The sequence below is a fragment of the Carettochelys insculpta genome, chromosome 8, assembly GCF_033958435.1.
Source record: "Carettochelys insculpta isolate YL-2023 chromosome 8, ASM3395843v1, whole genome shotgun sequence".
NCBI classification, from domain to species: Eukaryota; Metazoa; Chordata; order Testudines; family Carettochelyidae; genus Carettochelys; species Carettochelys insculpta.
Genome location: NC_134144.1, coordinates 4,095,538 through 4,118,147, shown reverse-complemented (window position 1 = coordinate 4,118,147; position 22,610 = coordinate 4,095,538). Strand labels below are relative to the sequence as shown.

At 41.8% G+C, this 22,610-nt stretch overlaps 1 protein-coding gene and 1 long non-coding RNA gene across 4 annotated transcripts in view; both read left to right on the top strand.

Moving 5' to 3' along the window:
* DRC11 (dynein regulatory complex subunit 11) overlaps positions 1–22,610 on the top strand; it is a 101,841-nt gene that overhangs the window by 26,684 nt on the left and 52,547 nt on the right. For all 3 annotated transcript variants that reach the window (XM_075001435.1, XM_075001437.1, XM_075001438.1), the window contains one exon: positions 2,989–3,194. In XM_075001435.1, the coding sequence (XP_074857536.1) occupies positions 2,989–3,194 (206 nt within the window). The remainder of the gene's footprint in view (positions 1–2,988; positions 3,195–22,610) is intronic.
* On the top strand, positions 12,019–12,458 carry LOC142017187 (uncharacterized). Its single transcript, XR_012646477.1, has 3 exons — positions 12,019–12,101; positions 12,178–12,248; positions 12,360–12,458. It is a non-coding gene; the product is annotated as an uncharacterized LOC142017187 (long non-coding RNA).

Here is a 22,610-nt window from a genome sequence, read left to right as displayed (position 1 = left end):
AGCCCCACATCTTTTCTGCTTAGATTCACAGTTCCCTCTTCGTCCACCTTCCTTCTCATCACTCATGGATGGAGAGGATTTTGAGGAATAAGAAATGATGCCAAATACAATTACCTGTAGTGAAGATCCAACCAGATTTCCTTTTCAAAAGGCACTCTCCACGGTGTGTACCACAGCAGTACCTGTAAGCAGTCTAGTCACAGAAAAAAATATGGTAATATATAAAAGCAGAGTGCAGGGGGGTAAGAGTTTTGCAGGCATATCTACACAACCCAAGGCCTCATGTAATTTCTTTGACCAATACCTCTACTCAAGTCAGTTTTCTTTGAGAGCAGCATAGGGAACTGATCTGACGGGAGCATCTAAGAAAGAATCTCTTCATAGATGTCTTTGAATTCAAGCAGAGAGAAAAATTCTGACACTGTTTAAGAGGGAATGGTGTCTATGTCAGAGGAAGAGTGGAGCAATAGGACTTCTGGTTTCTCCTTTTGGTCCTGTAAGTAGGCCAGTACTGAGAAAGTGGCAAAATACTTTCTGTAAAGGGGTACTCTCGTGTTTAATGTCTGTGAGGGCATGGAGATTCTTAAATAAAAAGATACCTGTGTAAATAATTATTGGCATTGATATTTATTGCAGAGCATTTTAGGAGACTTGCTGAATGTACAAAAGGAAGGGTTTGGCTTCTATGGAAACTCTGAGGATTAACCCAAGGCAATATCTCCTGGTAACACTGTCAGACAAAATATATAGAACTTTACCCCAGAAGACATGGCTGCTCTGGTTTTCTTGTATTTGCTCTATGACTGATTTTGTCTATTTAATTTGTGTATCACTTTGTTGTAAGTCACTTGAGTTTTGTTCAGATACAAAAAAAAGGTTAACTGCTATCCTGAATCAGAGCCTGATGAGGATGACATCTCTAATATAGCATAAAGCCCATTTTATATATGCTGAAACTGAAGTTTACTTAGTACTTGCTGGACATCTTTTCTGTCTACATGTGTTAGGAAGCACTGGAATCAGGTCCAAATCTGAAGAGAAACATCTAAAAGAAACTAAACAGAAGCTGGCCAGTGCTTGGGTAGAGGCCTTGCTCTTTTTTTCTCGTAGATACTCTCTGGGACTGGGACTTTCTGTGACATCATATACAGTGGTAGACCAAACAGAACATACAGCCTGATGCTAAATCTCCTCTATGTCACTGGAAAAGATTCCCATTCATTTCAGGTCACATTGGGATAGAGTGGCCATCCGTCCTATATTGAGCGGGATAGCCCGAACTTATTTTTTAAAAGGGATGAATTGTCCCATATTTGGGCTCCCCTTTTCCACCAGCAGCTGCACAGGCACAGCTGCTGGCAGGAGTCACTTCCCTGAGCCTCCAGGAAGCATGGGTAAGCATGGGGCTCCAGGGGAGGACTGGCAGCTGCCGCTTCCCTGGGGTTCCAGAGGAAGGCCGGCAGCTGCCACCTCCTTCCCTGCTCCCCGGTGCTTGGAGGAGACACCCCTCATATTTGGGACAGGGAGATATGGTCGCCCTCCTTTGGGAGAGATGCTGCGGGGTTTTCACCTTCCTCTGCAGGGTTTGAACAAGAGAAAATGGTGGATTCTCTGTGACTCAAGGCTTTAGATCATGATTAGAGGACATCAGTAACTCTGCCAGCACTAATGTACCTGTTACAGGAGGGAGTGGATGAGGTTCTGTGGCCTGTGATGTGCAGGAGGTCAGGCTGGATGATCATGATGGCCCTTTTGACCTTAAAGTCTATGAGTCAATGGCCTTTGGCTCCGGCCATTGAAGAAAGTCTGGAGTTGGGAAGGAGTTGGATATAGTTACAAATTATGTCAGGGGAAAGTATATGATTTGTATTTTACTCTGCATGATATAGTCACAGAGCTAGCTGTCCATATGCTTTGCATAAGGCAGCCACCTTAACTTGGGAGATACAATTTCTTGTGTCCCAATAAATGATCTAACCTTCCTTTCCACCATACCGTACCCCCAGTTTGCATTTATTCTTCTCTTCATCCTTGGCACACGGTGTGCTAAATACCTCAAAAAATGTGACAAACTCACAATTTTTGTTTAAATTAGAAGATAAATGTAATTAATTCAATGAATCCATTCTAAATCTATTATTTTTACTCTCGGCCTTGGAAAATACTTACTGACCTAGGAGGAACACATTTTAAGTTTATAAATGATCACCAAATGGAGAATACAGCCTAGTAAAGACCTAACTCAACTCCATAGCTGATGTTTTTCATACTTCTTTGAGTGAACAAATGAAAGTCTTTCATTTGTCTATATCCTAAAAGGTATACATAAAATCAGAGAGCTGAACTTATTAATTTTTGTAATACTTTATTCTGCACTCTATGTACTTAAAGTTCTTCTTGGCAGGGCTATCCAATCATGGGAAATTTGGGGAGCTTCTTTTTTATTTACAGCATTTGGATTTGTATGTATTAATTTATGTCTCACTCAAGGGAAGTGCATTTCCTAAAGGATTTTTACCAGCTGCCACAGAATACCAGGAAGCAACTGGTCAAACAGCACATATAAAAAATTTAACTCAACAAATTAAAAACAATGCTGTCTAATTAAAAAGAACCACTAGGAAATCCAAACATTTGAGAATTCAATTAAAAAATATCTGGCACCCTCCTGACATGGATAAAGTTGGCATTTGGTGCACAGCAGTCTTCTCACCTGTCTCATTGAGATCCCAGGATCCCACGCTGGAAGGACTGTTTTTGTACATAGCAATTTTATTAATTAAGATTGAAGCACTAACAATAGGCCATTGTGTGCATCCAGGCACTTTTTACGATGAGGAGTTCCCCCCTCTATTTTTTGTTTTTAATTTTTCACTCATAAAACAGGGCTTAGAGAACATGAATATCAGCCCAACACTTCCAACGCACATTAAGTTTCTTCAGTTTCTAGCTTCTATTTTGAACCTCATTTTCGCTCTCCACTTTCAGAACCCACCTCCTCAATTCCACAGGATTAGTGCTTCAGTAGCACGTGCCCAGAATGTGGAAGCCAAGAGGTGTGAGCTCCAGGGGAAGCACGAGACTGAGTATGAGAAAGCGCTAGTGTCCATCAAGACCTACCTGAGAGAAATGGAAGGTCCTGACATCAAGGAAAGTCTTCAGGAGCAGATCCGCCAGTGGTTCATTGAGTGTCGGTAAGAAGAAAGAAAATGCTTGCACTGCAGAAACTGCATTTGCATTAGAAGGCCTAATTCTGTCAACATTATTCTGAGTAGCGCTTTACTTCCACCTGGACTAGTATGGTGGGTTAGCAGTGGTTCCTTCCCCTTCTTGGTCAGTGGGAGGTCACTCTGCCTCACTATATCACTAGGTTTTGCCCATATTCTGGGAATTAGCAACAAACAGCCTGTGGCTCTAGACAGTCATCCAGTCAGAATGGTAGTCAGTTGGGGTCTCTGGCCTGCAACCAGAGACAGGCACAAAGAGTTATGGGTTCAGGCCCACAGCCAGGGTGGGGTAGTAAGAAATCTGTGGCCCAGGCTTGCACTCAGGGCTGAGTAGCAAACACACACTTATTATGCCAACCCATTGGCCAAGGCAGGGCAGTAGAGAGGCTGTGGTCAAGCCCGTATTCAGGACCAAGCAGCAAAAGGGTTGGGGATCCTAGGTCTGGCAGATGGCTGACAATGCAGGTGCACTGGCCTAGAGAGGGGGGACTGCCACCCCTGGAGTAGGATGGCAGAAGTGTGGGGACATAGGCCTTCCTGTCTTCACCGTGTCCCTGCTGAGGTCCGTAACAGTGGCCAAGTATTCTACCACTCGGTCAGTGGGGGTTCCAGCCACAACACACTGATCAGGTCTCCAGCAGCAACATAGCCAGACTCTGGTCAGCTGCCCCTGGGCCACTTCCTATCTTCCCCTTGGGTTGCCCCCGGATAAATAAGGGATCACCAGTTCATCTGGGTAGAAGGCCACCGGCAGATCCACCACCTCTTTGATGCCTTTGTCAGCAACTGGCTCCAGCAGCTCTGGCCAGTCCTCAGCTCAGTGGGAGTCCGTTACATTCTCCCAATTCAGGAGCAGGCAGTAGGCGTCTGTCTCCTGTAGTGGATAAGCTCCACCCTTTACACTTCCTGCTGTGTCCCCTTGGAGGAGCAAGCACTCCCTGGCTCCAACCACCAGGGTTCACAGAACGATCCCTCACCTTCTGACTCAGTGGGAGGCCATCCCACCTCACTACAACCACTCAGAGAAGAATGACTATTTGGATGAGTAAGGATCACAGAACCAGGCAAAGAGATTAAAATTCAGGGTGTGTTTATACTACACTTCAGCTTGTGTCCTCACTTTGTGTTTACATCTGAATGCTTACAAGCCGAGAGGTAATGCTTCCTGTATAATGGAGAGAGTTTGAAAGGAATTGTCAAGCTTCCCATCAGACAAAGGAACATGGATTTGCCAGAGTGAGTCAAATAACTGGTATTTAGGCTGCTTTTCCTGATACTGGCAGCATCCAGCAGCAAGTGTGAAAATCCCACCCAGGACCTGGTCCCCCAAACACTTAGGCATGTATAAAAGTTTACTGTGTGTACTGCTATTGACTTCAGTGGAACTTAGCGCACAAGTAAAGTTAAGCATCCTCGAAAGTGTGTGCAAGCTCAGATCACTGTTTCCTATGGCAAGCACTCTTTATTTCATGAAATTCTAGATGTTCAGTTCTAACATAGTATTATTGTTGTGAAGTAGCAAAATAAGGAATTAAAGATTGCTTGCAAAATACTTCTCATCTCCTGTACCAATCTGTGAGATCTGCTAACTAACCACCTTTGGTACCTTCAACAAGGAGGCCTTTGGTACCTTAAAGGCCAATAAATGTTTTAGGTCACAAGTTTTTCAGGGCTGAAATTCACTTTGTCAGATACCCAAATAAATGTGTTAGTCTTTAAGTGCTGCGGGATTTCTTGTTGTTTCACTGACACAAACTGACGTGGCCACCTGTCAAGATGTGTCTACACTAGCCCCCTTCTTTGAAGGGGGCATGGTAATCAGCCCAAGTGGGGAATGGCAACAAGGTGCTACAATGAATATGCAGCACTTCATTAAGCTAAGTCTTGCTGTGGCCACTTCAAAGTTAGCAACTTTGAAGTGCCGGCAAGCCAAGTAGCCGGAGGCCCTTTGAAGTGCCCTTACTCCCAAACTTTTTTAGCAAGGTGAACACATGCAGTGACCTACAAACATTTTATAAATTCTAAACAAAGAGATCATATTACTCCATCTTTTTTAACAGAATACATAGGCAAGCCAGAGTGGTGAACTTTTTGGGAGTAAGGGAACTTTGAAGTTGTACGGGTACTTTGAAGTGGCCGTGGCTACACAGCATGCCAGTGCTTCGAAGTTGCTAACTTCAAAGTTCCTGCGACGAGAATTAGGCTAATGAGGTGCTGCATAATGGCCCACTGGGGCTCATTACCATGGCCCCTTCAAAGGAGGAGGCTATTGTAGACACAGCCTAAAACAAAATTGAGGTAGAGACAACAAATCCAGGGATTTATTGGTCAAGTTTTGATTGCTTTGCACATCTGTCCATGATTACTGTGTGTTTTATTGTTTTGACCATTAACATGACAGATGATAGTTTGACTTCAGGAACAGTGTCGCCTACATTCATTCTTCAAGTTGGTTGTACCTCCCTACAGTGTGCCTCTGTGTACTCCTTACATATATATTGACCTCCCCAATGAGTCTTAATGTGTTTCTAAGACACACATTCTAATTAATCCTGCTCTGTTTGTGTCTCCATGTTCCATGACTTCTTTTAGGTGCTATTTGGCACATACCAGTAAGTGTGCATATGAACTGTTGAAAGCTGGAAGTTGTAAATAACCAATGTCAATGATCATTGCATTATGGAGTTGAGCAATTCTGCCACTCTTAACTCACAGTGAGTAGTACCTTTGAGAACAGTGAGGTTGCTGGTGCATTACTCACTGGCAGCAAGAATGGCAGAGTCTGCTCATAAGAATGTGCAAAAGTGAAGGCAACAAAATTCAAATGACAGTATTCAAAAAGGCAGACCTAAAAAACTTGAGGAAGAGGATATGTAGAATATGAGAAGTGAAACTAAATGGAAAGCCTGGAAGAGCTTAAAGGTTAAAGGATCGTTATCTCAACAAAACAAAGTGAAAAGAGCCTGGTGTAAAGCCCGTTGTGGCTATGGTGAGATTGTACTTTGACTTCAGTGGGCACTGAAGCAGGCCCTGAAACACCTGTGTATGTGTGTGTACCTGCTGCATTTTACAGTTCTGAAAACGAAAAGGGAATAACATTAAATATAAGAAATTATAGGAGTCATTAAGTGGTTCCATCACCACACCAGGCTTGAGATGCACAAATGCTCAAAAAATCAGACTCTGTAGATGCAATGGGTGACATCCTGGCCCCATTCAATCAAATAAGAATTTTGCCATAGATGTCAATGGGATCAGAATGTCACCCAATATTTTAGTTAATGTCAACCTGGTTTGGTGATATGGGTAGTGACTGTGACGCTGGCCCCTGAGCCTCATTGAACACTTACAAAGACATAGGTGGGGACCACTCTGGCTTGTCTATATGTTTGTAGTCTTAAAACAGAGAGAGTTACACACTCTCTTTGTTTAGAATTTATAAAATGTTTGTAGGTCTCTGCATGTATTCACCTTGGTAATGTCTGCACCTCAGGTTACAAGGCAGGGGTGGCCAAAAGTGCACCTTGCAGAGTCCCCCACCCCATCCCTCACCCCTTCACTCCATTCTCCATATACCAGACAGTGAGAAGGGGGGCTCATGGCTTCTGCCCTCCAGCAGGGTGGCAGAGCAGGGGCTTCTGCCCTGTGGGGAGAGAGAGCTGGGAGGAGGCCTTCAGTGCTACAGAAAGAGAATAAAATCCATTTTTAAGGCAAATCATATCCTTATGCTGCTTGAAGTTTGAAGGGCAAAGACTTCTAAATGTAGGCAAGAGCTCCCTAACTGTTTAGTTTGGGTTAGCCCTAAAGCAGCATATTTCAACCCATGGGTCATGACCCCAAAGTGAATGTGTCATAACTGCCTGTGCCCTGCCATCCGGGACTGAACCTGAAGTCCTGTCACTTGGGACTAAAGTAACACAAGTCATGCAAAAGCATGGACTCCCTGACTTCCATGACCCATTCAACGTGTTACTGATCCACCCATTGAATGCAATATGCGTAAAGTTAAGAGGACAGAGTGTGTTCTGTAAAACTTTGAGTGACGAGTTTGTGTATTGATCACAAAGTGAAACTTTAATTGGTGAAATGGATATATTTTTAAACTCTCCTGTTACAACTGCAAGTACTAGTGAAGGTAGGAATTTGTGACAACCTAAGAAGAAAAGGTGGCATAGGTATGATGCTGCTTATGTGAAGTTTGGGTTTTCATTTGGTGAAGACTGAAATGGTGAACACAAGTCACAGTATACGATTTGCAATGAAAGCCTAAAACCATCAAAGGAAAATAGGCATTTGGCGACAAAGCACTCTGGTTAAAAAGACAAGGTTCTTGATTTTAAACAACAAAAGCTTTGGAATCATAAATAATACTTTGATGCATATCTATTGCCCAGCAGCAAGGGTTGCACGCCTCTTGTCTTGCATACCGCATTGCAAAATGTTAAAAAGCTCACGCCAGCACTACAGAGTTAATTTTACTTTCTGCACTGAAGAGTTGGGTGACTCAGCTGCAAAAAAATTAAAATGATCCCTCTTTCCAATGATATAAGATAGAGAAGAATTTGTGAAACTGTAGAAGACAAACAGCAAATAACTGATCCTTTCTCAGTAAGCAGCTGTTTAGTTTGACAATTAAATGAATCTACAAATATATCAGACTGTGCTTTCCTGGTGGTTTTTGTGAGGCATGTATGGGAAAGCGATGTTCAAGAACAGTACTTGTTTAGTGTGCATTTTCCTGTATCTATTACAGCTGCTGATATATTTGTTATAAAAGATAATTACTTAGAGTCAGTGGGAGAGAGCTGGTGATCAGTGTTACAACTGATGCTTCAGTGACAGGGAAACATTCAGAAGCCATTCAAAGAATTCTCTTGAAAGCATCCGTTACAACTTGGAATCGCTGTTTCCTGCACAGAAAAGCATGAGCTACTAAAGACAGTATCTGTGTCTCCGGCCTCTTAAAGATGTTGTCAAAATTCTGAATTACATCAGCCATAATACCAAGAATACATGATGCTTGCAAGTTTTGGGTCAGGAAATGGGCAGTGCTCCTGAACATCTGCTTTTCCATACTGAGGATCATTGGCTGTTCTGTGGAAAAGTGTTGTTTCATGTATACCAACTTAAACCTGAGTTGGCAGCTTTTCTTGAAGAAACAAAGCCTCCCCTACGAGAGCACTTCAATAACAACATATTACTCTCTCATACTGCATGCCTGGAAGAGACATTCTATCAGCAAAATTGTCTGAATCTTTCTTTCCGTACAAGGCTGAGGTCACAATTGCGTTGAGCAAATTGCTACATAATAATTTTAAAAAAAAAATCTTATCTGTGGAACAAACATGCTTCAAATGATAAGATGGATACATTTCTTAATATGTCTCTAAAAACAATAAAATAGGAAATATTCCACTACCCAGTTAACTCAGTTGCCCCCAAGATTTCGTGACTGCTATCCAGGTGAACTGCTGAAGGGTGCAGAAAGGATACAGGATGCGTTTGGAGTTGTGCTGGAAAACATGAGTCTACCTGTGGAACAAGAATCTCAGTTGTTTGAGTTATCTTGCAATCACAGTCTACAGAAAAATAAAATACACTGAAATGAGCCTTCCCCAATTTTGCTGCAGTTCTGCTGGAGAATATTCTTCTCTTACTATTAGAATCATTTGTCCTTTCAGTACAACATACTTCTGTGAAACTGCCTTGAGTCCCCTGAAGAATAAAAAAAGGAACATCCTGGACGTGGAATACAACCTTCACATTGTGCTGACTACAATTACACCAAACATGGATAAACTCATCAAAGAGAAATGAGCTCAGGCATCTCATGCTGTAAAGTGGAACCTAGGATTTATTATACTGTTAATGTGTTCCTTTTGATGTCAAGTTCTGCTTTTAATTGGCTGACTATTGAGCTGCTTTAGCTTTATTATTATTAATCCTACTGTATGTAGTGGGTAATAAGAATTTTGGGGCCGAAGTACTTGTGTGTTTTCTACATAACTTATTTAATGAGTCAGGACTAGCCATCACTGTTTATAAAGCGGTCCTGATCAGTATTCCCTTAAGATGTACATGGGGGCAGCTGCTCAGGAGAAGTTCAGGTGCTGCCCAGCTCATAAGCAGAATGCCCATAGCTAGGTTTTTTGTTTGTACTAGTGGTGTACATCTGCATATGCCTCAGTGCACATAAAATATTTATTCTGCACATGGATGGAAAAGATTAGAGGGAATATTGGTCTTGGTCCAAAAAAGATTGGGAACCAGTGCCCTAAAAATATATATAAAGTTTGCATATTATAGCGGCTACCATTAACTTTTTGAACCAAAGACTGTATCTCATTTGTGTGTGTGTTGACCTGCTTTAACCTTGTGAATAAGTCTCATTTCTTTTTCACAGTTAATACACTTTGAGTTAGTTTACTATAGGATTGGCTACAAGTATTTGGTGAGATCTAGGGAGCACTTGAGCTGGGGTGAGTGATGGTCCTTTGGGACTGGGAATAAGCTAAGTATTGATATGATTTATGGTGCACAGTTTGCCTGGGTGGGAAGGTAGACCCAACGAGACACTCTGTGACTCCATGTTAATGCTGTTCTAGAACTTGAAGAGTTCACACTTGATGATTGCTTAATGAAATCTTAGTATAGAATATACAACCAGTTTGGGGATCGTGACTTGTTTCATGACATTTGCTCTGAGAACCACTACAATGGCTTGACAGTGACATAAGTTATAGCAAGTTAGCTGCCCTCCTTTTTGCTCTCTGTGGAGGCTTCCATGCAACTGACGAAAACAAGATTCTCAAACATATTTATTTCCATCTGAAAAGGAAAGAAGAGAAGCTGCAGATTTCTAAACATGGCAGGGATGTATAACATGTAGAGTAAACTGTCAACATGATGCATAAGGAACCATCTTATTTTTGGAAGACATTCTGTGTCCTGTTCCTTGCATGCATCACTGAACAGAGGCTGAAAAAACTAAGTGTCAAGATTTACATTTCTTATTATATGCCAAGATGTATTTTAATTACCTTAAAACTAAGAAACCAGATAAACTTAAATATTGCATATATATTGTCCTTTAACTAGCACTTTTAATTAATAAACAATGGAAGGTCAAAAATCAAATAACTCAAAGTTTACAAAGATCCTTTTCTTTCTGATAGATTATGTTATGTATATTAAGAAAAATAAAACCAAAGGTTATTCATTCCTCCCGTTCCTTATAATCAAATGAAAACGGGTGTGACAGCAAATACAATTAACAGGTGCTGTCTTTCAAGGCAGCTGTTATGGCATTACAAAAACAATGGGCAGATATTGAATTTCCCAACTTGTAAAAGGCAGTACTGCTATAAATATTTACTCCCTTTCTTGGCAGAAATGACTGAGCATAACATTAGTCATTCTATAATCCAAGAGTGTTTTTATGGAGATAGAGGCCCTCAAAAACTTTCCCAAGAGAATAAATTAAATGAAAAGGTCTATTCTGTTGTAGCACGACCACTGGAGTCCTACTGGAGAATTCTCAATTTTTCATAATTTCTTCCCTTTTATGATCCTGATTACAGCTCTGTTATGCAACGTCTGCTTACCTATCTGTGTTGCTTATTTCCCTGAATCTTTATCTATCTGCCTGGTGAATCGTTTACCTGAAAATCTCCAAGCTTCTGTTTTTTGTAATTCGTTGGGTAACTGTTGAAAGCTTAAAATCATTTAAAGAATATAAACATTATAGACATTCAGTGTGCATAGCAGTCTCTTATCAGAAGTGCTTCTACAAACTGTGAAACAAGGACACAAACATTCCAATCTTAATAGCATCTATAATTAAATACTTTCCAGTTGTTCCAGGTGTCAACCACTCAACTCCAAAGGAAGCCCCCACACGTCACATTGACAATGCAGAGGTTTATGTTGGTGTTGAAGTTAGAAGTTACATAACTGGAGCTTTGGTTTGATTCAAGATGGAGGAGGCTTTTTTTTTCCTCGCAAATTGAGTCAATCTGGGGTTTCACATATATATGTGCACCATTCCACTTTTCTCTCTCCCTTGAAAAACTTGCAAAAGAGTGAGGAGAGCAGAAACAGCACAAAAATAGTGTTTCTAATATGCTTTTTTATTTCTGGTTTAAACCTAAAACCAAAACTCTGAACACAGTGGCAGCACTTGCTTGTAATTCTTCCAAATAGCCAGCTCTTCGTACATGATAACTGCAAACCCAAGCTATAGTCAGTACTAAACAGCCTATGAAAGATCTCCAGTGTACCTTGAATAAAAAAGCACCACCTTTGTCACATGTCTTCGGATAATGAGTTTAGATACATTGTGGAAAGAAATCAAGATGAAAAAATCAGAAATCAAGATGAACTTTTTATGGCTTGAGATGGCCTCAAGAGTCACAGGGAGAGCCTAAGATACAGGAGTTGTCGTAATGTATCTTATGCCCTCTAGCTGTGACAAATTAGTTGCTGAATTTCTTGGAGAATTTGTGTGTCTTTGCTCAGTGATCTAGGGAACACTTCATCAGTGGCATTGCTGACCTAATAACGGGAGAGCTAAGTCATAGCAGCTTTTATGTATATGTTACGTGTTGTTTCCACAGATTTGGGGACTGCTTTTCTGGAGGAAGGAGGCAGCAAGGGATAAATGTGCTCTCGTAATAGGCTTATACTTTACTGATTAGCTTTGAAAGATCCTCCTGCTGACTTCAATACTGTCAAAATGAACCATCTGAGCTTTGCTGCGAATGAAAGAGACTCGTTTTAAAGCAGGGGGTTCCTGAGCTTTACTGATTCATTTTCAAGCATTCCTGACTGACAGCTCAACCTTTGATCAAGAGGGAAACAGCAAAGAAATAGGAGGTGATCACATTATATTTTCCTTTTTCACAAGACTGTTTTGTAGAGCTAAGATTAATGCCAATATGCTTGTTCTCAGGACTCCATGGGAAGCTGAGAGGGAGGCAGTGAAAAAGGCTGGAGGAAGACGAATGGAGGAAGAAGGTTTTGGTGGGTTTTTTTCATAGTGAAAGTCAACAGACTAGCTGAAAGCATTTATTTGTGTAAGGCTGGGGCTGCCCTATTACATTTCACATTCTGCATTCATTTCTCTTTCTAAAGGTAATTTTTGCTACTTGTGAAAAGAGCTGGATGACAACTTCAGCAACAGAACTCTGCCCACAGGACAGATATAGCTGAGCACTGTACCTCAGCCCTGATTTGGAGAAACTGCTCCTGGGGGTCCAAGAAGATGTACATGTTCTTCCAAGCACAATCTTTTAAAAAATAAATAAATAAATAAATAAATAAAGGCCTGACTTCTTGGTAACCACATACTTGAAAAACCAAAGCAAATGGAGAGCAAATGCATTATTTTCGCCACGGAAGAGTCCAAAATGAATAGCCCGACTTCCAATGTAGCGTTCCTTAGAGCAGAAGAAAATTAATATTATGATAAATAGAAGCATTATTTTTCTGAAGCCAAAAAAAAAAAAGAAGCAAGATAGCAAGATGGAAATTACCCAGGATGATGATTCTGAAGGAGATTGAGGAGACCCAATCTATAGCCAGGATTCTACATGCCATTTCCCACTGCTCAGAGTCAACACTGGAGATTTGATAGCAATTTAAACAGTGACAAATTTCATTGTCTTTTCTGATCGCTTGGACACCCCACTCCACCCTGTCCAATTTAAAATTGTGAACCCCTCTATTTCCTAAAGTGTCATGTGTAATTAAGTCCATGTGCAGTTAACCTGTTTTATAGAGTGTTGCTGGATTTACAGGGGGCAAGGGAAACTTTGGAAGCTTCTGTTCAGTGGCAAAAGTTGCCTACTCCAGTGCATTCTGGAAATTTACGAGCATGCTGATATTAATGGAGGAGGCTTGATGGCTTTTCGGGGGGGATCAGCTGCATGCCCCGTGGTTCATATATTTTTCATACTTGGTGAAACACAGATAAATCTTTGTGGCATGGTCGGAACCCCAGTGTCAGCCCTCCAGAGAAAAATGGATATCTCACGAGCTCGGCTTTCTAAATCATTGCCAACTGCGAGGTATGTCACTTCACATTCGCATACGGCTCCTGAGTTTACACTTCAAATTAAAATGACTGCCAGTTCTACCAAGTGATTTAAAACATATGCAAAGGACTCTGATACGATTCCTTAATTTTCTATTTTGTTTATTTCAAAAATTTGAAGTATCCAAGAAGCATAAAATACGTCTGAGGTGCAAATCAAAATTCCTACAGGCTTTCTGTATAACAAATGGTCCCTATAAAAAAAAATCCAACATTATGCATCACTCTGCAGTCACATAAGGGTTTGCTTGTAGATAATTTCATGTTTGAACACTCGCAGATCGTACACATACACTTTGCAAGCTCTACTGTGCTCCCCATACTCCACTCAAAACAGACATTTAAATATCTTGAGTCACAAAGTTATTTGTGATCGTCCCTGTTGCAAACTTGATCCTATCAACACCTTCAGTGCACATAAGGGTATTCCCTTTCAAGTCAGCAGAATTTCTCATAGACACTACTTGCAGTAAAGATAACAGAATCAGACTCAGATCATGCAAAAATTGCACTTCCCTGTCTGTAAAGCACCGAAAAGACAGGCTGCTACTTCAGAGAGCTGACAGTCTCAGGAGGTCACTCCCAAAGGACAGACAGCCCAGGGGAGAGAGAAAAATGTCTTGTGCTACATATCTTTGTGACGTCTATCTGAGGGCCTGCTCTTGCAGGGTAGTTTCAGTTGGAGTTGAGAGCTCAGCAACTTGCTGGAAGTGCTCAAACTCTTGGGCCCTTAGACTGAAAGCTTCCCGAGGAACTCACCAGTTCTCTGAGGTCTCAACAATTCAGTAGGCTTCTTCCCCTGCAAGCCAGGAAACATTCTGCAAAGGAACTAATTCTTCCTCTTCTGCATTTGCCACAACAGGTTGAAGAGGCGGGGAGCAAGGTATAATGGGAAGGTGGGAATGAGAGATCAGGGGCTTGACAGTAGGCAGAGAGGAAGAAAGGATTAGGGCTGTCTAAGGGCTTGTCTATATCGTAGTTTCTAAAGCATAGTAATGTGCTACACATTAACTGATTTGTGCAAACCCAGCTGGTGTGCCTCACAAATTGCTTAATGTATTAGTGTAACACTGCTACATAGCTATGCTGTAGAAATAACATTCTGTACTATGCATTCTGTACCATTAATCGTCATTTGTAATACGAGAAAAAGGAGACACCGCTTGGGCATTGGATGGAGGAATTATTTTTAAGTATATTTAATTCTCTTCCTGTTTTCTCCAAAGTCTGTTGCTCTTTCGGATTGGCTAGAGACGTTTCAGAATGCATCAGTGTCAGATGTCACTGATGTCGCCTTGGGGAGGCTGCAAGTCAGGGAGGACTCAGGAGAGGGGGGTGGATAGTAACGGAGAGTTAAGTCGGAGTATGCTTGGGTGGAAAGAAGAGATGGTTCCTCTGAAGTAGGGAGAGGGAGAAAAAGTCCATACTCATGAGAAACAGGAATGGCATATCTCAAACTATGAACTATTGTTCACAGAGTTAAATGTCCTGAAAAGCAAGCAATGCAGATAAGAGCGTGTTGGGAGGGACACAGTACTCTTGCATTATAGTCTATGGAATGAAAAGATTAGAAAAGGCTAGGGCAAGAAGGTAAAAGAAGCGTGGCAAAGATTAATAAGAGAACCCGAGTGCAGGATTAAGAGAAACAGCCAGTGAGGAGAAACAGAGGCAGAATTAGAAAAGAGGGATGAAAAAAGAACGTGTTGAGGGACAAAATGCATATTTTAGAAATAGTAAGGAGGAAAAGTAGGCTAATGGTTGTAAAAAAGACTTATGTCTGTGCCCACATCTCAAAGAATGGAGATGATCCTTGGAGTACAGGCACATGAGTTCCACTCCAGAGTGTGTGTGCCCAACACACCAAAGCCAGAGATCCTTGCTTAGCAGTACCCATCAGGGAAGCACTTCTGTAACCCTTCCCAGGGACTTGGCTGCCTGACCCCCATCAGTTCCTTCACACCAAAATCCAGGGCTGAAGATGCCAGTGCAGAGGGAATGGACTGTTGGTTGTGGAAAACACAGCTGCACCCACACTTCAAAAAACTACAATTACAACAGAGGCCAGTAACAATCTTTTTCAAGTGGTATTGTATCTGTATTCCATATAGTCGATTCATAACAATGGGGCTTAGAGCCTACGTAAACAACAATTGCAGAACTGTCTTCCAGCTGTTTGCATCTGACCTAGGTGCTGCAGCACTAGTAAAATGTTTGGTAAATATACCTGCTATGGCTACACTAGTGAGCTCAGTTTGTCAAAAAAATTCACTGCATGTTCACACACAAGATGTGTTTTGTTGACAGAGTGGAGCGCTCGTTCAGCTTGTTTTAGTGTACGGATGCTCTCTGTCAACAGACAATTTGTCAGAAAATCTCTTCCAACTGAAACATCTGTCGACATGCTTCTAGTGTAGCTGTAGCCATGCACAGAAGAACATGGCTGCTATTAGCTTACATAGGTTGAATTCCCTCAGATATTGACCAAACCAAAAACCACTTCTGTTTTGCCAGATACATAAAGCATCCTCATTCCTCCCTCGGAGCAAATACCTCAGCAGTAGCCCTGCCACCTTTTGTACTGCATATATGTTTGCCCATCACCAGCTCTGCCCTGTAGGCTGGGGCAAAAGGGGCAGGACCTAACCTGACTCTCACCTCGCCCCCTTCTTGGGAGTCCAGCATCGCTAACAATTTTAGACATGTGAGGTTTGAAATGGTGAGTGTCCTCAGTCGGGGAGAGGGTAGAAAGTTCATTCCCATGCACACCTACACTGGTGATGTTTTCCTAGTCTGATCCTTATATTTTGCTCCCAGTCAGGCCTGCTGACAGGACCCGGCATTTCAAAGGGACCTGAATTTCTGGCCACTACCACTTTGGAGTGCCCTGGCACCACTGCTCCACCGCTGTGCACTGCTTTGAGGGAGTGGGGGGTCCAGTGCCATGGTCCAGGCGGCGCTAAAGGCCGACTGCCATAGGCCCCACCTCTTACGCCATTGGCCCTGCCCCTTCCAGAGCTCCCCACACACACACACCTTGCCCCAGGGCTCATAGAGGCTGTCAGCCCTGCAGCTCCCAGGAAAGTGTGTCATGTTTCTGCTTCCCTATAAGGAGGATGCTCTAAAGAAATGATCCACCATGGGTGCTGAGTGTAGATCTTGCCAAGTTCTAAGCAAGCCTGAAGTAAATGTATTATGAATTGAGACACTAAAAAGCGAGAACTGATTCCAGTGACATAGGAAATTTCCCCTACACAGTCTCAGTTTAGCAGGCGAATATGCCTGTTCCTTCAAATACCATGGTTCCCTGGCTGCTGTAAAGAATCCTCTTCCACAGCTACACTGCAGAGTCTGCAGCCAAAAGCCCCACCTCCCAATGGTCTCCTCATTTTCTTTAAAACAAGCAATAAGTCTGCAGCGTTGTTCAGCCGCCTAACAAACAATGAACTGATGGTGCCTTCATTCAGGTGGCTGACTGTTGGAAGTGCAAGCCAGGTTGCAGAAGTTCTGGTATTCAGCCCTGCCCCAGCAACATCTAAGCATTTTTACAGAATTCGGATTCTGTGGAGCAGATTTTAAACACAGAGACAGTCTGAGGCAAATTAGCCTAGTATTAGGCTAGCTGCATTTGAACCACAGCGGGCCGTTTGCAATGCAGATTGGAAGATAACATCCAAGGCTCAGACTGCACTAATCTCCATCCACTAATCTCCAGGAAGGGATTTCTCCGCTCACAAATCTTGTTGCGGGAGATTAGGAGTGCACGCCTCGCCTCCCACAAGAACTGACCACAGGTGCATTCCCAAATCACAAACAGAGCCAGCCCCACAGAAACATAATGCCTCCACCAGATCCTCACTGCTAGTGACTTCACCTGGCCACAGCTGCCCCCAGTGTAAGAGGAAACCCCTAGAGTGGAGTTCTCCACTGCAGAGTTGCCTCCACAGAAAGTAATACCACACAAGTTCTTGGGTAGGCTTGCTGGAAAAGAAGGGTGTCTTCCCTAGCTCTAACTCTCATCCACTGTAGGAATCCAACCCCCAACCCCAGAGGTCTTTAATTGAGATCCTGGGAAAGTGGGGACACACATCATTAATTTTCTGTGAAGAGGAGGAAGATCTTTATGCAGAGATTCCCAGGGGCTAGTATGCAGGTAGGAATAAACGTCAGATCTACTGTTGCTTAATTTCTCTTTCTGATAAGGAGAACAGCACTGAACTAAAAGCTTTAACAGTCTCTCCATCTTAAACATAACTTTGAAAGGCATTTGATTAAACCATAGCATGGAGAAGTCAAACTCAACTCGTTTTCTGCATTTCATAGGAATGAAATCACTCTGAATTCAACAAATAGTAACACAGAGTAAGCCGTGCTAGTCTATACACTATTAAAACAAAAAGCAGTCAAGTAGCACTCTAAAGACTAGCAAAATACTCACCTAATAAACTATTTTGCTAGTCTTTAAAGTGCTACTTGACTGCTTTTTGTTTTGAATTCAGCAAAGTTACAATGCAAGCATCATGTGCAGGAGAGTTAGAGCCCACCTATACCAATACTCAGATTGCTGTAAGCCAGGGTTTAAATCCTCCCCACACTAACTAGACAAGCACAAAGGATATTTTGAAATAATTTCAAAATAGCGGTTGGCTTATTTTGAAATAGGTAAAGCTCATTCCACAAGGGGTAGCACCTGTTTCAAAATAGTTTACTGCCCACCCCGTTTGTCTTCTTACAATGGTCAGCCAGTGTAAGAAGAATGCATAGCAGTATACCCTGGATGTGTCAGATAAATGAGAATCTGGCACTCTGTTTCCCTGTCACACACAGGAGGAGAGTGGGTTAATGAACTTGGCATGACAGAACTGTTATGTATTTTTTGGACTGCAAAGACAACTGAGTTTTTCAATTAGCAAAGTTGATAAATTGGTTCACTTAGCACTGCTCTGCAACTGGCTTTTAATTTAACTCAATTCCTATCTTTTTCACACTTTACAAATTACAGGAAACAAAATAGAGGTTTCCGACAATTTACATTGCCGAAGGTCACATTAGTCAGTTTCAACTACAAAGCTCGGTATTTTACAATTAGCACTGACCAACAGTCTCTGTACCACTCTAATCCACTGTTTCTATAGCCTCTCTTTAAAGATTATCACCCTCAGTCTAGGGATTTTCCCCTTTTCTATATTCTGTTTAATCTGATTATGATATATTCAAAGAGGGGTCCAAAAACCAATTGCAATGAACACTGGAATTCAGTCACTGTCTGTTTTCATATGCATGAAATTGCTTCAGATTTATGATATAATAGTTCATTTAAAAACTCAAGAAGACCACACAGTGAACTGGATATCTGCAAGTGAAGTGAATGAGAATGTTAGTAATAGTAAAATATGGAGCATCATACCTTGATGGATTGTTTAAAAATTAACAATAACATGCTGTTCTTCTGCACTCTGATGTTTTAAATAGCTATAATTCTCATTCCCCAATCAAATATTTTCTTGCATGTCACAAATAGAAGTGCCTTCTTAACCAAAAATATAGTGTCATTAGCACAACATTCTGATAGCAGTCTAAAAATATAGCAATAAACCACTCTCCAGAGCTGTAGTGCTGTGTTTGACAGATGTTGACTGCAGTTAGTCTTTTATAAAAGTTTTGGACCAGATCCTGGGCACACGAGGGCTACTTCTACACTGGCCCATCCCCATCAAAAGGGGCATGCAAACACAGCAGATTAAAATGCAAATGAGACAGTAATTTGCATATTCCGCATCTCATTTGCATAATAGTGGTCCATTGTCATTGTGGAAGAGCTGCTTTTAAAATGCAAAACAGATGTGTAAATGAGGTCCCTTTGAAAGGAAGCCCTGCTTTCAAAAGCACCCTTCTTCCTGGAAAAAAAATCAGAAAGGGTACTTCAAAAGAGGAGCTTCCTTTCAAAGGAACCCTGTCTACATGGCTATGTTGGTTTTCAAAAACTTCTGGAACAGTGAGTGGACATTGCTATGCAAATGAGGTGCTGAATATGCAAATCACTGCCTAATTTGCATTTTCGATCTGCCACATTTGCATGCCCCTTTTGAAAGCGAAGGGCAGTGTAGACATGGCCAAGGAGTGAGAGGCCTAGTAAGTCACACCTGAGGCAGACATAATTTGGTTACTGATGTAGACAGGAGAAGTCCTCATCTTGTTTTTAACATCAAGGAGCCAGAAGATGATCTGTGGCATAGAAAAACCAATATAGACCAGCTTTCCTATTGGTAAGTGAGCTGCACTAGGTCTACAAGAGCCTACTATTATATTGGGGTCTAGTAGTGAAATAGGATGGGTGTCTATCAACACCTTATGCATCATCTGTGATTTCATCTTGGGAGACCTTCCCCACACAGACCAACTTTCAAACAATGCTAACCATAAAAATCAAAGTCATCTCACTGTAGAGTTTCTTTTGGTGATTTTATATTGCCTACACCAAATGTTTACACTGGTATCCTCAAATCAGTTCTAGTGAATTAAATTACCAGTGTAAATCTGATCTCACATTATTTACCTAAGACATTTGGAAATGTTTTAAAGATGATCCCTCTATTTACAGTCATTCTTACAGTAATGTAAATTATTCCATTGACATGTTCATACGACAAGTTTTTATCCCGAAGCCATTGACAAATTTGTCCAATTCCAAGTACTCCCCGCTTACCTTTCTCATCAGCATTTTTTTCCTTCAGTGATGTAAGGGGCTATAAGCCCATTATGACATAGGGCCTTGCCTTCACTAGGGACCAAATGGCTGCTACGCCAATTACGCAGTGGGCATCAATTTAGCAGGTCTGCTGAAAAGACAATAGGACACGAGGAGAACACTCTCCTGTCCACTTAATTAAGCACCTAAATGAGAGGTGGAAGCTATGTTAATGTGAGAGCCTCTCTTGTCTACATAGTGTAAACAATGACCCTGGCATATGCTTTTTTTGTGGGTCTTAGAGAGGCAACCAAATAAGGGTCTTGTGCCTCAACAGATACTTGCAAGGGAGTCCTCCAAAACTTGCTTTCACGCAACCCTGAGTCTGACGAGTGCCTCGCTGTCAAGGCAGTTACTGATTGGCTGTCAATGAAACCACTGGAAACTACAATGGGATTACATCTCTTGCTCTCTTCCCACAGACCCTCACCCAGAAACAAAGTAGGTGTAGGCTATCCTGCTGGTACTGACCAGTGCTGGAGTCCTGACTGCATGTTTTCATTCCATGTGGAATAGAGTGAAGGTTACAAAGTGTGCCTGGAGAAAACCACATACTGTGCAGAACCTTGTACAGTGCTTGATTGCACCAAGACTAAGGACTGCCTTGTATGACTGAGCACAGGGAGATATAACACCCTGCCAGGGAACAGGGAAACATTTTCTCACTCATTCTATTTCTATTCTCTTGTTAGTAAAGTTGATATCGTTTTCTCTGGTTTTAGCTGAATTTGCCAGTGGGCTGGACTTTTTAGATGTTGAAAAGGGTTTGTGTCATCTAGCCTATTTAAGGCTTTGCAGGGTACAGGAAAACATTGTTTCTTAACTCTGGCCTGATTGGGGGAGGGTGGGGGTAAGGTCAAGGGAACTCCTGGCAGGGGAAAGACAGGCTGGGAAATAAGACCATCACTAGGGTATTGACAAGGGATTGCCTGAAAGTGGGATGCAATGGGCCTTCTTATCTCTGATGTCCAAACATCCGAGCCTTAAAAAGGCCAGAAGAAACAAACTGGACCTAGAGCTACCCTTCAATAGCGAGTTCACACTGCAGTGGGAGAGAATCCATATTTCACTGCGAAATTTGCAGACGTAGAGATGTCTACACTTAATCTTGGAGATGTACCTGCACTAGCTCTGATCAAGCTAGTGCACTGAAATTAGAGGGTAGCCTCTGCAGTGTGAGTAGCAAACTGCCCCATTTATATGCCTAGAGTCTGAGGTAGGGGTACACACAGGGCAGCTGGCTCATCCGACTACTGCAGCTACCCTGCATTTTTCGTACACTAACTCAATCAGTGCTAGCGTCAATAGGTCTCCTTGAGCTGGAATTTCTGCCTCCAGCTCAAAGCACAGACATACTCTAAAGGAGTGTGATTATACATCAACAAAAATCCACCTTTCTAGCTGGCAGAACTTTCTTGTGGGACTGAGGAAAGGGACCCAGTGGGACTGGTCAAATAGGCGGGGCCACAAAAAATTCCTTAGATTTTTCTTGCAAGAACTATCTTCTTGAGCACTTCTGAGAAGAATGCGTCTAATAAAATAATGACGGCTCATCGCCACACAATCCATTTGTGTCCATAGCCCCGCTTCCTCGTGACACTACTTTATCTTTTTCCTCCTGTTATGCAGCCTGATAACACTTCATTTGACATTCCTTAAAGCTTCACATTAAAATTCCATAGTAAGTACGGGCCCAGTGCTCCAAATGCGTATGTGAATACTCCCATTGCAATCAGCTGAACTACTCATATGCATAAAGTTTACTCATGTAAGCATTTGGGGGATCAGGGCCTTGCACCATAAATGGTGATGCTATTGCCATCACACTCCTGAACATAAAAAACAATAAAAGAAAAACAAGGAGTGTGGTAGCACCTTAAAGACCAACAATTTAATGGCATAACTGCTTGTTGTTTTTGCTGAAACAGACTAACATGGCTACCCCGATTCCTGTCGTATTACAAATGGCAAGTAGTGTTGGAAAATTAAGCATTCTAAGTGACATTTGGATACGTGAATTATTTTAGAAGCAGCTTCCAAAATGGTTTTTAAAAATGAAAAACAAGAAAATACCATGTACTACCATATAAACTGTTATAAGGAGCCCATAGCAGCTGGGATTTCAGAAATGGGCAGGAATTATAACAAACAGGGTTTTGTTTCTTAAAAGGGATTTTTATTTGCATTCCGTCCTTTATTTGCCGTAGTATGTACTGAACTTCTGTTTAGAGCGCACAGCAATTATTCATGTCCTTTCTTTTGTGCAATCCCACATGCTTTGCTACCCTGAAAAGAATTAAATATTCTTTTTCCTCAAAAGAGCCATCTCTTTTTTTACATTTTTCTGACAGGGCCTTTTATGCAATTAGACAGAGAAGTCCTTGCCGCGACAAAAGAGCAATACGCGTAAAACCATGCCAGAGTGAGGCGAATAGGTACTAAGTTGTAAAGCCTATTACTAGGAAATACTTAGGTTAATTTTGGCTTCTTATAAAATCAAAGTCCTTCTTGGGCTTTTATGATTATCATCCTTGAAAAACAGAGA